This window comes from Anomalospiza imberbis, chromosome 14, assembly GCF_031753505.1.
Source record: "Anomalospiza imberbis isolate Cuckoo-Finch-1a 21T00152 chromosome 14, ASM3175350v1, whole genome shotgun sequence".
Lineage (NCBI taxonomy): Eukaryota > Metazoa > Chordata > Aves > Passeriformes > Viduidae > Anomalospiza > Anomalospiza imberbis.
This window is the reverse complement of record NC_089694.1, coordinates 19,094,941-19,110,949: the sequence shown is the minus strand read 5'-3', so window position 1 is coordinate 19,110,949 and position 16,009 is coordinate 19,094,941. Positions and strand designations below refer to the sequence as shown.

General features: G+C 46.4%; 2 protein-coding genes across 2 annotated transcripts; one reads left to right on the top strand and one right to left on the bottom strand.

The window, feature by feature from the left end:
• Positions 1-44: 44 nt before the first annotated feature.
• GCNA (germ cell nuclear acidic peptidase) lies at positions 45-9,987 on the top strand. Its single transcript, XM_068205390.1, has 10 exons — positions 45-262; positions 1,936-1,982; positions 2,428-2,479; positions 2,852-2,925; positions 3,077-3,514; positions 3,839-4,010; positions 5,083-5,227; positions 6,084-6,222; positions 7,086-7,290; positions 8,195-9,987. The coding sequence occupies exons 1-10, from the start codon at positions 45-47 to the stop codon at positions 8,445-8,447; spliced, it is 1,743 nt and encodes a 580-aa protein (XP_068061491.1). The 3' UTR covers positions 8,448-9,987.
• A 30-nt stretch (positions 9,988-10,017) lies between these two features.
• Positions 10,018-15,725, bottom strand: BRCC3 (BRCA1/BRCA2-containing complex subunit 3). Its single transcript, XM_068205326.1, has 8 exons — positions 15,587-15,725; positions 15,146-15,265; positions 14,435-14,522; positions 13,698-13,786; positions 13,123-13,178; positions 12,319-12,450; positions 11,913-11,956; positions 10,018-10,770 (listed from the first exon to the last, which is right to left on the bottom strand). The coding sequence occupies exons 1-8, from the start codon at positions 15,689-15,691 to the stop codon at positions 10,619-10,621; spliced, it is 786 nt and encodes a 261-aa protein (XP_068061427.1). The 5' UTR covers positions 15,692-15,725; the 3' UTR covers positions 10,018-10,618.
• Positions 15,726-16,009: the final 284 nt, after the last annotated feature.

Sequence of the window (16,009 nt, the reverse complement as noted above, 5' to 3'; positions counted from 1 at the left end):
GTGCGCATGCGCGGTGCGCCGCAAGCGCGGGCCCTTGGCGCGCCATGGCGGGAGCGGCGGCGCCGGGCGGCCCCGCGCTGCGGCCGGGCCCCGCACCGGGCCCCGCACCGGGCCCCGCGCCGCGGCAACGGCGGGCAGCGAGCGCGGCACCGGCACCATCATCGGCACCATCGGCACCATCGGCACCATCGGCACCATCGGCCTCGGGCGGGAGGAGCCCCGGGAGAGGCGCCGCGGGGAGCAAGGCCTGGCGGAGCGGCGGGTGAGGGGGCACCGGGGGAAACAACGCCCCAGCCCGTGTGTCCTGACTTATTTTTATTAAATCATGAACATAGAGAGTTTTTAAATGTATAGCTGTTTATATGTGTCTGTGTATATATGTGTGTATGTATATGTATACATATATGTGCATATCCATACATATATATACATACTGTAATAAACGGCAATCACTTGTTTTAAAAATGTATAAAAGTTTAATAAAATGGAAAAAAATTAATACAAGTATAGTAATAAAGATTAAACAATTAGAGTTAGGACAATTAAAGAGACAATAACAGCAAAGAGTTACAGCCCGGGCTGGGTACCCCTCTGGACAAAAGTGAGTCAGGGGAAGGACCCCGATGTTATAAACGCCAATCACTTGTTTTAAAAATTTACAAAAGTTTACTAAAAATAAAATGGAAAAAAAAATAATACAAGTATAGTAATAAAGATTAAACAATTAGAGTTAGGACAATTAAAGAGACAATAACAGCAAAGAGTTACAGCCCGGGCTGGGTACCTCTCTCTGGACAAAAGTGAGCCAGGAGAAGGACCCCGATAAAAGAGAATTCCCCCCTTAAGAGGGGTAACCTGTTGCATACACAAATCACTTCATGAATATGCATATTTTTTATTTAAAACAAGAAATTCGTCCGGTACTTGTTGAGGAATTCCTGTTAATCCCAGGCGCCTTGAAGTCTAAGTCGAGTTTGGAGAAGTTCGGTTTTTTGTTGATAAGGAAAGCCATAAATTCCTCTCCTCTGGAAGATTTAGGGGTTTTTGTAATTGTTATCTCTGTGTGAAGAATTTCTTGATTATCTTCTCCTTCTCTTGAGCAAAAAGAATACCACACACACCTATTTTCTATTTTAACTACTGAAGCTTAATTTCAATTACAAAACTGCATTTACTATATTATTAAAATGTTACTACAGCATAACTTTCCAACCTAGCATAATACATATCGTAAATATCTGTGTAGAGCCATATAATATGCATTTTTCACAATACAATGCGTGTGTCTATATAAATACAACATACTGCGTTGCGTGTAGGATTTATTATATGTGTAGGTTTATAATTCGAGATTACACCTCCGTTTGTTTCACAGTGATTAGTAGGTATTAGTGTCTTTCAAAATTGCAGCCTTTAAGGTTTTAGTGACGTCCATCTTACAAAAGCTGTCTGCCTGGTTTTGTAAGCAGCTGCCTAGCGTATTTTTGGAGTTGTTGATGTTTGGTTCATGTTCTCAAAAAACGAAAGCAATGGCTTGGTAGGGATCTTGTGGGCTGTCCTTCCATTTGCATGGGCATAACAGTCCAGGTGGAAATGCCTGCATCCTGCCTCTTCCAATAGCTGCATGACAGCTGCTGCGTTTTGCTGAATATCCATGGCAGCTCTGTTAAAGTGCACTTTGTGTAAAAGCAGCTTCTTACTCATCAGTGCATGGGTTGAGGTTTCAGGCTTACTATAACACACTTCTCTGACAGATCACAGACCACGTGTAAGGCAAGAAACAAGCTTTCTATAAAGAGTTAAAATAACTCAGCCTATTTGGGACTTTCAGTGTTTTTCCCAGTGTGTATTTGGTTCTCGGTGTTCACGGGTGTTTCAGACCAGTGGAGATGCAGATCCTGCTGTGACCTAAATTTCTGCATTTCATTTTTGCAGCAGTGCCCTGTACTTCTCTTCCAGCAGCGATGATGAATTTGAAATATGTAAGTAATGACAGGTTAGTTTGTGTTATGGAGAAGTTAGAAAAATTGCACATTTCTGTCGAATTATAGTGAAGCCTTTTTACATGTTCCTTTCTTTCATTGCTTGTGCTGGACAGTAATTCTCTCCCTGCAGTGCAGTCTTGGTTTCAGTGCCACACGGAGTGTTCTTGAATTGCCTCAGGTTTCACTCTTTTTGCCTTGCATTATATTTTTCTTGCTGCCTCAGTTTTGTCTGTTCCCTGTCACTCACTTGCTTCCTTTTTAGTCTCCAGAGACTAGAAAGCTGCTGCCAGCTTTGAGGAATTGAGAGTTGGAATTATATGTGAATATAATCAGTTTGTTTTTTGAAAATACTTTATACCAAATTTTTACTAGTTGCAAACTTCTAAAAATGCATAACAAGCGACACCGAACCTTCTTCTTAATTAATCTTTTTTTGTTTCAGTTTTAGCTAGACTGAAAACTCCCAAATCTGTTTCTAAAAAGGCAGATGCAAGGTGGGTGCTGTCATTAATCAATTTTCTGTGTTCACATTGTAGTGTTCTGTATAATATTTATATTTTACATATTTAATTAGAATAGAGGAAAACAATCTAAAGTTTTATTGATTCATAGGCCAGTCTAGGAGAGAGTGCAGACAGACCTCTTACATCTTCAGTTATATGTTCAGGGCAAGTGTAAAATGGGATATATTGTTCTTGCCGTTCCTATTCGTGGATGCAGTTGGTGACATTTGCTGTGAGCAGCTGATAATGTTATACTGGGTGGCTCTTTTTGGATTGCTGTTTTAGTAAGGCACACTTCCTGCTCTATTTTTCTGCTTACTCCTACCTTTACTGCACAAAATTTGCTTTTTTTTTCCCTTACAGTTTGAAAGACTTCATTGATGACTCAGGTGATTTCTTCTTGGATGTGAAGATGAAAAAGAGTACAACCAAGAGTGGTAAGCAATCATCTATAATAAAAAAAATGAGAGGATGCTTTACTGTTCTTTGTGTTTTCCTATCTTTCAAGGGATTTCTTCTCTGTTAAGACAAAGGCAGGTCTCTTAAATGCAACTCCCAAAACCTCAAGCTCTTTCTTTTGAATTGCAGCACAGAAAGATCTTCAGACCTCGAAAAAGGTGATGACTCCTGGAAAGAAAAACACTTGCTGCCAAGAATTGCAGTATCCAGACTCTTCAAGTGACACTGAAGATTCTGTTTTTGTAGACAGTCCATGGCATGACCACCAAAAAGATGGAGTGAAAGACTTGAAAGAGAGTCAGAAGCGCATAGATCTTTCGCCTCCACAAAATCGGAAAGATTCGGTTTTCAAAGGCAGTCCAGATTTGCTTGTTAGAAGGAAAGAAAGAAGCTGTGAAAATACAGAAAATAACTTGCCAGCTGAGGCACTAGGACACGGTGCAGGGGTGGAATCAGATAGCTCAGATGACAGTTTTGGATCGTTAATGGAACGGATAAAGAAGCGAAGTCTACCCCGTAAACCGGTCTTAAGCACAAGTAGAGCTGTCTTTCAGCCCAGCACGGCAGGTGAGCAGTCCTGAGCTAACTTGCAGTGGTAATTGCCTGGTTCTTTCCATTTGTGTGGCATCAGCCTCTGAGGTGCAGCCCAGCACCTTGCAAAGGGTTTTGGTGCAATCAAAAATTACTCCTCTAAGCATTCAGAAAAGTCATCTCGTGCTACCAAGAAATAAATTTTTCAATATTGCTTGTTTTTATCATTGCAGGCACTTTTCGTTTTTAAAATTATTGTGAAAGCAAATCTGGTGGATCCTTGTGGTGGTTTCTAATGATTCTGTGATTTCTTTTTTTAATGTATGCTGTGTAATCCTATGACTCTTCCTGTTGAACTAGAAAACATCAAGCCACCCTGCAAAGAGGCACAGCCCGTGAAAGGGGAGGGAGTCAAGACACCAAAGCCAAAATCCATTTCACTTCAAGAAACACCTTCCATGATAACGACTCCTGCAAGAATTCCTGGGAATGAATCAGTCAGTTGCTCACAGTCAGCAAAGACAGAGAAAAGGTGAGTGTTTCTTCATTGTCCCTGTGTTCTAGGGCAATTACAGATGGACAAAGAGATACTAATCATTTTGCATAGGATAATGTAATTCCTCTGCTACCTAGAACTTCTTCTAATTTAGCATTTGTTCATGGTTGAGTAGCTGGAAACCAGGGTTTTCAGTCTCCAGTATGACAGGGAGGATGTAAATGATCTCTGCCTAGGGGAATTGATGACAAATACATCTGACAAATGTCAAATCTTCTTTGTAAGTGTTACCTCTCTTGCTATTCCTTGTCTTTTATAGCATGTGGTGGCTCTACAGATTATATATATCCAGCTGCCTTACCTCTGAAAAGATATCAAAACTGATTCTATTAGTAATTCATGCCTTTTAAACAAGAGTGTATTGATTTTTTTTTTTAATCTGCATCCTTATAACTTGGAGAATTCATGTTTTCTTTCTCTGTAAGTGGATGCAGCTTTGGCTTTTCAAAAGAATGCATTTTTCATTTCTAATAGCTGCCCTTATTATGCCTCCTAGCCATGTGCTGTTTCCTTTAATCATTTTTATTGGTGTATACAATACCAAACCTTTAAATGATATCTGTAAAGGTGAGACTTTAAAAGGTCACAATGCCTGCAGCATTGGAGTTAGTAATCCTGGTGAAGTATCTGCTTCTCCTGAAATAATTCCTGAGCATTCCTGGACTACCTTTCTCTGTTTCTGAAAACACACCTTTATTGTGGTGATCATGTTAGAGCTGTTCATATATTGATTAAATTTTGGTGCCGTTGTGGCTCGCTGCGTCACAAAATCTGAGTCTCTTTTCCTACTTGGTCCTCATAATTTAATTTTGTGAATTAATGAAGTAACTGCAGGACTGTTGCAACAGCTCTGGCCCTTCATGCCCTCAGAGGGGTGAGAGGACAGCCGTGGGCCTCATGAGGCCAAACTGGTGGAAAGAGTCAGGAGAGGTTCATGCCACTTGAAGCATCCCTGAGATCTTTATTGGCTTTCAAGTGGCCATTACTTTTCCCTTTGTTTTTCCATATCTCTGTAGTTCAGCAAACTGCTTAATGGCTTTTCTTGCAGGCTCAGGGTGTGTTCAGTGCCTGGTTGTTTCTTGCAAGATCTTTCAAATCCAGCCTTCCACTATGTGAAGTATTTCAAGAAAAATAAAGAGGAGCTGGCCCAGAAGCTCTACAGGCTGTTTAATAGTACTATCTTTGAGCAGAAGGTTGGTTTCAAAACAAGAACTACCATTCTAAAATGCTGGTTGATATGTTGCTCCTCACTTTTTGATGTGATTGCTCTTTATCCTCTTCAGATTGTAGAAGTTAAGATTAATAACAGTGGGTTATGTTTGAATTAGTCCATGTCACCACCATGGTACAGCAGTTTTCAGCTTGGCTTTGCTTTCCCAGCTGTAATGGAAATGCTGCATGTAATCTGTGCTCCTTCCTATGGGATGTTCATGTCTGCCTTTCTGGAACAGATTAAAAAGGTGATCCTTCAAATGACAGTTTAGGGTGAGCATAAAGCTACAAGTTGTGTTTCAAATTTAAAGTTCAGTTGCAGAGAACTGCTGTCTTGACCTGGGGTCATCATCTGGTATACTGGGGACTCCCCTCTGGAGAGAAATGTCCTTGAAAGAAGGGTACTGCTCTCAGTAATTCCAATAGGATTTCCTCCAGGAAGGAAAGTGAGGAAAGTGGTTTTTATGCAGATGATAAAATAGTGATGAGCTGACAGGCTGAGGTCATGATTTCACATAAAACTGAGCTGAACAGACTCATTATTGCTGGAGTAGAATATCTTACTGCCCAGTGCTTCAGCCCTGTACCTTCAAGGTAAAATAGAATGAACTAAGGACTTCTGTCTCACCCTGCATTGTGAAACTCCCACTGTTGTTTACAGAAAAACTGCTGGTGGGAATAAGAGGCCACGGAGGGGAGTTGGCATCTTATGTGTTAAGGGCACCAGCAGAGACATCCTGGACTGGCTTTGCACTAAATACAAGGGGAAGGCAGAGGGCCAGAAGGTAAGAGAAGAGGTAGGAGAGGGGAAATGACATGCACTGTTTGGTTTTTCAGTTACCAGAGAACATGGTAATAATCTGGAATAAGAAAATGAGAAAAACAGCGGGGTACTGTGTAACGGGGCAGAGGGAAGGCCCTGAAGGGAAGCGCTACGCTCGCATTGAACTCTCCGAGAAAGTCTGTGACTCTGCAGGTAGGTCTAAGAAAAGGTGTGTTGATTCTTCTTTGAGGAAGCAAGTTTTAGAGATATAAACATAAATCTGATGCTTAAGAGATCTGGAACTGGAGCCTGCTTTGAAATTTTATATTATCTCACATAAATAAATAAATAAATACATGTATGGATTTATCCACATTCCACAGCCCTTCTGAGAGGCTGGGCAAATGTACAAACTGTGAGAACAGAAATGTAGTCATACTAACTGCAGTATTGTTTATATTTCTTAATGATTTGAAGACCTACAGGCTAGGTGTTAGACTCTAATTCTGTGTTATAATGGCAGTCTAAAATCTGACTTCTTCCATCACAGCAAGACATCATATTGGTAGTATTTAAAGCTGGAATAAAGACAGGTCAGTGCCAAATTAGGTTCTGTTATGTGGTACTGTGATTGCTATTTCTCCCTCATCCCCTCCCAATATGGGAAAATGAATCATAAAATGGTTTGGATTGAAAGGGATCTTAAAAACCATCTTGTGCCTACTCCCTGCCATGGGCAGGGACACCTTCCACTAGAACAGGTTTCTCCAAGCCCTGCCCAACCTGGCCTTAAATATTTGGAGGGGTGGGGCAGCTTTAGCAACCAAACAAAAAACCCCAAACAGATTAGGTGTATGGGGGAGTAACTAGGATGCAAAACTGGGGCTGATCAAAAACTGGAAATGTACCTTGTTTTGGATTATTTTATCTTATCGAGACATTGGTAGTTTTAACCTTCAAAATAATACTTGAATCTTAATACTGACTGAGTGTCAGAGGCCTAAAGCAGTGAGCAAAGGTGAGCTTGCTCTTCCCCACACCTGACTGATGTTTGTCTTTGTTTGCTTTACCTCGAGATCGCCTTCGGGACACGCTGATCCATGAGGTTTGCCACGCAGCCACCTGGCTCATCAACGGCATCCGGGATGGACACGGGCGGTTCTGGAGGTTCTATGCCAACAAAGCAGCTGTAATCCATCCAGAGCTGCCAGTGGTGACACGGTGCCACAGCTATGAGATTAATTACAAATTCACCTATGAGTGTGTTCGGTGCAAAGCTACGTGAGTAACGTTTTCCTCTTGCATATGACTGCGTATTGACTTTCTAACTTGTCAGCCTCCTGTGTCTAGAAATCAGGGTTCTCTGAAATACTAAAGCAATTTCTTATTCTGATGTTTTCTAGAGCCCACAGTACCTCAGTATGTGATTCCACATTTGTTTCCGGGTGGTTTCAGTTCTAGTTCAGAGGTCAGGACAGGCAGAAAAGTCATCTGAGGACCAGTGGTGGTGAGGGAAGGTCTTTGGGAAGCAGTAAGAGGTACATACCTAAGCTTTGAAGGAACAAATCCTCATAAAAACTGGGCACAGAATATTGGACAGTGATTAGATACTAGATAAAACTACCAGAGGAAGCTTCCAGCTTATAGTCCTGATGACCTTTAATTATAACTGCAACCTCACAGATGTGAGCAGCACCTGTGATGGGAAGGATTGACACTAGGACACAACCTGTAATAGTGACACCATTTATGGTTGGCTTTGTTTTTACCTCAGGATTGTACGTGTGACTCTCGGAAGTACTAGAAGGAAACACCTCACAAACCCTGAAGTGTTTATTAGGACTGTGCAATGCAGTAGTTACTTAGATGCAACAGAGCATTGAGAAGGTTTTATATTAATGATGTCTTTGAGGAGAAACTCCAAGAGGCTGTTGATACGTGGGTTGTGGAGGTAGTTGGAAATGTTGTAGCACTTCACACTGGGAGTGCGAGAGTAGAAGAGACAGAGGAAGGAACCAAGCTGAAAAAGCAGTGGAAAAAGTCACAGGGTAGAGAAGTGTAACAGAGATTTGATTGTGCCACTGTGTAATGTACTGTTCCCTGTTCTAAAACACTGCCTTAGTCATCTGACCTGAGCAGCAGAGAAAGGGGCCCTTTCCCACGAGTCCCGGTTTTTGCCTTTCAGGATCGGGCGGCACTCGCAGTCCCTGGACACGGCGCGGTTCGTGTGCGCCTTCTGCGGGGGGCAGCTGGCCCTCCGGCAGCCCCCGGGCAAGGGGGGCACCCCTGCCAGGACACAGCTCACGCCCTTTGCCAAGTATGTGAAGGAAAACTATGCACTTGCTAAGAGAGAGCAGCATGGGCTGAGTCATGCAGAGGTCATGAAGAAACTCAGTGCTGATTTTGCTTTGAAAACCAAGCTGGAAGATTCCTTTTAATATCTCAATATGCCTCCTTTCTTGGTGCCACTTAAATTTTGTCTAGAGAGTAGTAAAAGTTCTGAGCAGCACTTACACATAGCATGTCTTCAGTGACTCCAGTGAGTAAGGGATTTACTGTTTCATCTGGGCAGCTGATAATGCTGTAGACTCTGTGTGTGTGCTGAAGAACTGCGCTGTGTGCATCTGGCTGGGATTGCCAGAGGCAAGATAGTCCTGGCCCACCAGCCCAAGTGCTCTGACTCTGAATGACTCCAAGGGGCATATGCCCACGCTGGGCTTCAACATGGGTTCAGATATTCTCCCATGTAGACTTTCCAGAGAGATCCTTGGCTGTTTTTAAGTGGTAGGTAGAGGATGTCTTAAACCCATTAACAGAATATGTGAGTTTCTCCAAAGCCCTTTAGCCCTCAGTAAGTAGAAACTAAAATAGATGCACATGGTCAGGTTGGGGAAAGCAGATTCAAACACTTTGCCCAAGAACGAGGAGGTCTTGTCATGGTTTAAGTCTTTCATATAAAATGTAACTGAATGTATGCTATAGTGTTTGTGTCTTCTGTAAGCAAATTGCTCAGGGGCTTAGTAATTTTGATAATAAATCAATCAAGAAATAAATTTTGATAATCAATAAATGTATCATTTGTATGATACAAACTCTTGCAATGAACCAGGCTGTTTTGTTTCAGTTTAATCATGGCTGTGTAGGAACACAGAACCCTGGTACCAGCCCAGCTCCCCTGGCTGTGGATCACCACAGTCATTAACATCCTTTGGTCACTGGGATTACAATCCAAGGATCCCCATTCCAGGAGGCCCAGGGCTGCTGGGTTATCTCCCAGGAGCCCTCATGAAGCCTGGGGCCACTGACACCACCCTCCCTTCTCCAGCAGTGATGAAGGTAAGGAGCATCGGAACTAGAAACCAACAGCAAAAACAACAGCAGAAAACACTGACTGTTCAAAAACTGATTAATTACTGATTATTCACAGCACTTCTAAGGAAAAAGAAAACAGTAGTGAGCAATATATTTCAAGGAGTTCTGCTCTTAGGGCATTTGCCAGTAGAAGTGTAGAAAGATTGAAGTCAAGTCTGACAAAGCAGTGGGGATAGGGGGCTTCCACATCTGACAGCACTTTACAGCTGCTAATCAATACTGGCTGTCACTTGCAGGGAGTGCCTCTTCCTCAGCTCTGTCACTGTAATTGTCCCATCCTTTGCTCACATGAGACAGATTCACACGACACAACACAGATGAGGATGTACATGATGGGGGATACTGTGAAAAGGAACAGCAAGAACATTTAAAGGGATTAATTCAACAACAGCTATTTCATTCCAGTCTCAGGCAGTTTCTGCAGTTAAGTTTGCATGGAAGAATGTCAGACTAGTGTATCTATGAGTTCTCTGCCCAGCATCTTAACCTTCTTCCCTCTGGGAAGGAACCACAGCCCTTTCATTGAGCCAGCAGAAACAGTTCATTTTCTAGAGAACCTCAGTGCTGGGCACACACCAGCATTACATGGAGTAAGAGAATACAGACTGACCACAAAATGCAGGCACTGGCACTTGGTATCATTCCTTTAATTTTTACTCCCAACAGCTCTAGCTTTGGAATTCTTTATTTGGTTTGACATACACTAAAAACAGATCTTATGTCAAAGATCTTCCAGGTCTGTTTCCAAGCTTCCCTCCCACCTCTTACCTGCCTGGGTGAATGACCAGTGATCCAGAACATTACTAGGTAAGATCACAGTCAACTGAAGCTACTAAGAGAAGGCAGAAGTTGGCAGCATCAGATATGACAGCAGGGACACACTTTTCCCCTGTCACCCTCCTGTTCCAGGCTCCTGGAATACATGTAAAGCAGTAGGACTGCCATCAAAACATAGAGGGAGAAACAACAGGTTCCCCAGGTGTGTGCTCTCCAGAACAGGAGTCTTCAGGTGCTGCCCAGCCCCACCACTGAGCCGGAAGTGCAGCAACTGCAGACACAGCATTGCTTTGCACCAAGCTGGGGCAGGTAAAGTCCTGATCCTGGAGCTGTGCTCTTTGCTGCAAGAGAAGAGGCACAGCCAGTACCTTCACTGAGGCAATGTAGGGCCACCCTTCAGCCTGGAGTAGTTCTTGAAGATTTTTTCGTGTCACTTTCCTGAAGGGTCTGCATTTCCTCCTCACTCTAAAGCAGCAAGTTCCTCCAACAGCTGCTGCTTCTCCTGCTGCAGCTCCTGCATGCGCTGTTTGTTCTGCTCCAGTCTGTCCTCAAGCCACTGCAGCAGGGGCCCACTGATAGCAGACATTTGGCTGCAGAGGTTCTTTGTGAACACTGCAAAGAGCAACAACACATCATGCCAGGACAACACACAAAAGACTCGGTGTGCCGCAACGTCCCCAAAACCGACAGACAGCCAAGGAAACCCTCCAGCATCCTGGCCCTGGCAACCACACAGGAAGGTCAGAACCAGCATCTTCTAACAGGGAAACACCATTTCAGTGCGACCCAGGCAGGGATGACAGTTCTGCAATGAAAAGCTGCATACAGCTAATCACTGTTGCTAATTAATGTCTAAATTTAGACACATCACAGAATGCCTCATTTCCTAAACATGTGTGAATGAACAACGGTGTGATTAACTTGGAACAAGTGGGTTAGGATTCACCCCATCACAGTGGCAAAAGGAAAGCTGTCACGCCCATGTAACACCTATCAAGTGCCAGGAGATGGAAGTATGCATACAGGTCAGCCAGACACTGTAAGATTGAGCCCGGGGCCTTCGGGGTCCGATCCAGCTCGCTCTGGGCCCCTGGCCCCTCTCAATCTCACAAGGACAAAAGTAAAAGACTGGAAGTGCTCTTTCCTCTCAGGACCAGAGTCCCACTTTATTGTGGAGCCACTCCAGGGAAGTCCAAGGGAGGAAAAGAGATCAAGGGTCTCACCACGGGAGATTTTAAACCCAGGGGAATGGGGGGCAGAGGAGAGGGGCCACAGTCAATGGGATACAAGTGAGGAGGGCGAGAGGGGAGGAGCAGACCAGGGAGAAACCACCACCCTGGGCTTAGGGGAAGACCATGTGGTAAGAGAGGGGAATACAAACATACTACTCCGTGCAAAATACAAAACCCAGTGCAGAACAACAACTAAATAAACTATTTGTTGCAACACAACGAGACACTGCTTTAACACTCAACAAATCCCAAATCCCCTTTCCTGTTCCAAGAGAAAAAATAACCTACACAAACCAACCCCAAACCCCCAAACAATCCCAAAGTCTTCTTTAATTTTAGCCAATTCTACAAAGTCTGAAGGATACAACATTCATGATTCACCCAGGATTAGGGTGTTCTGCAGCCTTTGAAGTTTTTATTTTAAGTTCCTAGTTATAATTCTGTTCCTGTGTAACAAGATTCCACCATTTTGATTCTGGGAGCAGCACCCTGTATTAGCATGTGCAAGAAAGGAATCCTTACCTGAGCCATTATGGATCTTGGTTACAGAGTCAAGATGGGTGAGGCTAAGGGAAGGAAAAGAAAGCAGGTTAGAGACAACACAGCAGGGAACTGTGTATTGAACACAGGCTGTAAAACCAGCTGCCCACGAATCACTAACCAGACCACAGGTACACCTAAACCTCTTCACCTGCTGAAGCCCTGCACATTCACAAGGATAACAACCCGTGATCACAAAACCCCAAAATTCTGCTGCTAACCCCAGGCTTAGTTCTACAGACTTCAGTAAGTTCTACAGAGGCACAGGAGCTGCTAATCCTTCTTAATTTCTGCAGCTTTGCTAAGCTTTGGTAGTCTTAAGAACAGCAACAGTAGAACATGGCAGCAAAGAAAGCCCTGGAGAGGGGCAGAGCCCCAGGGCTGTTACCTGTGAATTCTCCTGTAGGCATCCTGTTCTTCTTGGCAAAGGATCTTGGGCAGCTCCACAGCTGACTCCAGACACACCTTCCCAATGGTTTCATGGGGGACAACATGAATGGGAATTTCGATCCTTTCGTATCTGGAAGGTTATGAGATTTATTATAAGCAGCAAACAAAAAATTGACTTCTACAACCTTGCAACAGTATGTCCAAGGCCTGGCGGTGCCACACATCCACTTTTGGGAACATATGCCAGAGCTGACAGGCAAAGGGAAGCATTTTATATCCACATACTGGTCTTGAGTTTGAGTTTTAACCTGAGGCCGTGGCCCTGAGTGGGCGGCCGCCTCCTAAAATTCCGAAGGGCGCAGGATGTGTCCCACACCCAACGTGCCACCACCTCAAACTGGGCAGCCCTGGCAGTGCCAAGCACCTCCTGCAAACTGGCATCAGGAACCTGGGCTGCTGAGTTCTGTTTCCCATGGAAAAGGGCTGGCGTTTGTGTCCAGGGGCCTGTGGCCCTGGGCTCAAACTCTAGAGCTGGAAGCAAAAAAGTGGTGCCACACAACAAATTGCAGCACAAATCCACACCCTGGCCTCAAATCTTAAAAGAATAAATTATCTAGGCTAATAGAATCACTCCTAATCTTCAGATTCTCTTCCAGCAGCCTGCAGGAATAATCAGGAGACCCTGTGCAGGCATCTCTGTACATTTGCTCCTCACAACAGGCTGAGAAACCACGTATTGGAGACAACCCAGAGAAAGGAGAGACAGGACAAAATACAGTCAGACATAATACTCTGTACTCACTCTGAGCTCTTCTGGGCCTGAACAGACTGGAAACAGGTATAGAGAATTCTGCCTGTCTAAAAGAGACAGCAGAAAGTCAGATTCCAAAGGCAAAAAACATCTAAAAGGCAAAGACACATCCCTTCAAGAAGCTTTCAATAGAATTCCAGATGTTTTGCTGTGATTTGCTTGCTGAGGTGCTTAAAGCATACATTGATAGACCCTTTAAGGATGAAAAATCTCTTCAGCAGCAGCTGCCTGGACAGCCTAGACCTGACTGTCAGCTTATCCCACCTCCTGGCGAGGCTGGAAGAGGGGCAGAGCTGTGTGTGCTGGGCTGGACACCTGAGGGAAGAGCCCCGGCCCATTTCAGAGCACACTCTGCAGCTGCTGCTGCAGCCCCCCTGGACAGCTCAGAGCAATCATCACTTGTTCTCCTGCCCTTGGGATCACAATCCAAACCACTCCCACTGTGCTTTCCAAGTGCTCCCAGCACAGCTCTGCCCTTCCTGCAGGCTGCACCCAAGGACTTCTGCTCTGCCCTGATGTTTCTCATGAGCCCCTGGAGGGTTTGTGGCCATTTTTAAGTTGCCTACCTTGGTGTTCTTGTCCTCAATGAAGCAGGAAAAGATCAGCCCTACAAACCCTTGGTCCATCATCTGATACATGGCCTGTGTGCGGACATCTGCAGGGACAGAAATGAGAGTGAGAGCTGCCCTGCTCACCTGCAGGGCTGGGAAGTGACCTGCCACCTTCGGAAGGGTGAGCTGGAATTTGGTAACAAATGTCACAACCTTTATATCCTCACTCTGGGTGACTCGAGTTTAAAGAAAGAACTTGATCCGATTTAAAATGTAATTAAATAGCAAATCTTAAAAATAGAAGTTGAGCCCACAAAACCAAGAAATTATCTCACAGCCAGCCTGCTGCCTCAGGTCACCATGAAGTCAAACACATATAAGGTACTCAGGTACTTCTTTTATGGAAGTTTTCAGCTCTGCATCAACACTCACAGATATCAGAAATATCACGGCAGGCCCAGGATCCCCACAGGGATTTTTTGCTATTCCCCACACCCAAGGTCTGGTTTTTCCATCTGGAAGAACAGCAGCACCAGCAGCAGCTGATCTGTGACTCCTGGGCCACGTCTGGGTCCTTGGGGAGCACACACAGGAATGGGGCTACACTGGCAGGGGCCCCTGCAGCCCACCCAGACAGTCGGGGAATGTTTCAGACCCAGAGCTGTTGGAATGTGCAGCTCTGGAGCTGCAGTGACAGTGCCAGGATCAGCAGCTGGAGTTTCCCCCAGAGCCCAGGCCAGGGCTGCTCTTACCGACATGTGATGGCCACACAGTGATGTGGGGGTGGGAGTGGTACCAGCCCACCACCCTCATGGGACGTCCTGTCATCTCAGCCAGCCTGTGTGGGGGTCAAGGAGCTTTTGGGAGCAACAGACAAAGGGAAGGGCTGTATGTACAAGGAAAAACAGCAGTTTTAAAAGGGTTTCCTATGAGTCAACAGAATTCCAGATCCCTTTGGAGGAGTGATAAGAAACAGTGCAGGGAGCTGATGGGAGCCTCTTCCCCAGCACCATCAGGACTCACAGCTGCAGAAGCAACTTGGATTTTGTTTGCATGTGGCAACAAACAACATTCCAGCAGCTGTCCAAAGCAGCATCCCTGAGTGTGTGCAGAGAAGAGGCTCCCCAGTGCAGCAGCTGGAGCCCTGCCGACCTTTCCTCTTCCACTCTGCCTCCCTGCTGAACTGCCACCCCCTCCATAAACACACTGCAGTTTTACCTGTGACCGAACACAAAACAACGATAAAAAAATCATAACACGACACCACTGCAAGTGCTGGAAGCAACAAAGACTCCAGGGAAAGGCAAGAGCCCAGGGCCAGCACAGCCCTCCCAGCTGAGCAGCTGCAGGAGGGAGCAGCTGACAGCTTCGAGCCAAGTGCAGGCCTAAAACGCAGCCCAGGAGAGAGCTCTGAGGTAAAGCACTTCAGTGGCGAGCCTGCTGCTGTCTCTGCTGAAGGATATCTCTGCTTCGGTGGAAGCAGCTGAAAGCTGCTCTGGTGAGATCTCCACACGGTCCTTCCTCTTGTCAGAGCGCCGCAGGATTATCACAGAATGGATGTGGACGATTCGGCTGGTGTCCACCTAAGGACAGAGGGGAAAGCAGTGATTCCTCTGCTAGAGAAAGAAGCGCAGGGCCCGGCCGGCTCTCCGAGCATCGCAGCGCACAGCTGCGCGCCGCAGAACGCGGGGCGACGGCCGCAGGAAGCTTTCCTGCCGCTGACCTTCGACTCTCTCAGGAGCTGACCTACGCGCTGGCGGCTGCCAGGGCTGCAGACGAGAGGGGTGCCGGGCTCGCTCCGTGCGCGATGCCGGCGGTCACAGCCCGCGCCCCGCCGTCCTGCGGCCCCGCGCGGGCAGCGCCGCCACCCGCCCCTCCCGGGGCCGCCCCTCCGCGGGCGGTACCTCTCCGATGCAGAGCCCCATGACCTCCTCCTTCTCGGTGCTCAGCGCGTGGTTCAGGCACACCAAGAACGCGTCCGCCTCCAGGTGCACCGCCTGCACCGCCATCTTGCCTGCCCCGGCCCGCCTGCCCCTCGCCCCGCCCCCTCGGAGGATGAACCAATAGCAACGGCCCCCGCAGGCCCTCCCAGCCAATCGGCGCAGCCTCCGGCGAGGCGAGCGGTGCGGCGCGGCGGAAGGGCCGTGCCGCCCACGGGAGCGGCAGCGCCGGGGTTCCGCCCGGCGGCCGATGCCCGCGGCGGACCGGCGGGGGATGGCAGGGCCGGGCCTGAACGGGACGGCCCGGCCCGATCCGGCTTAACTCGACTCGGCTCGGCCCCGGGCCCGGGCCCGGCCTCCGGGGCCTGCGGGCAGGCGCGGGGAGGC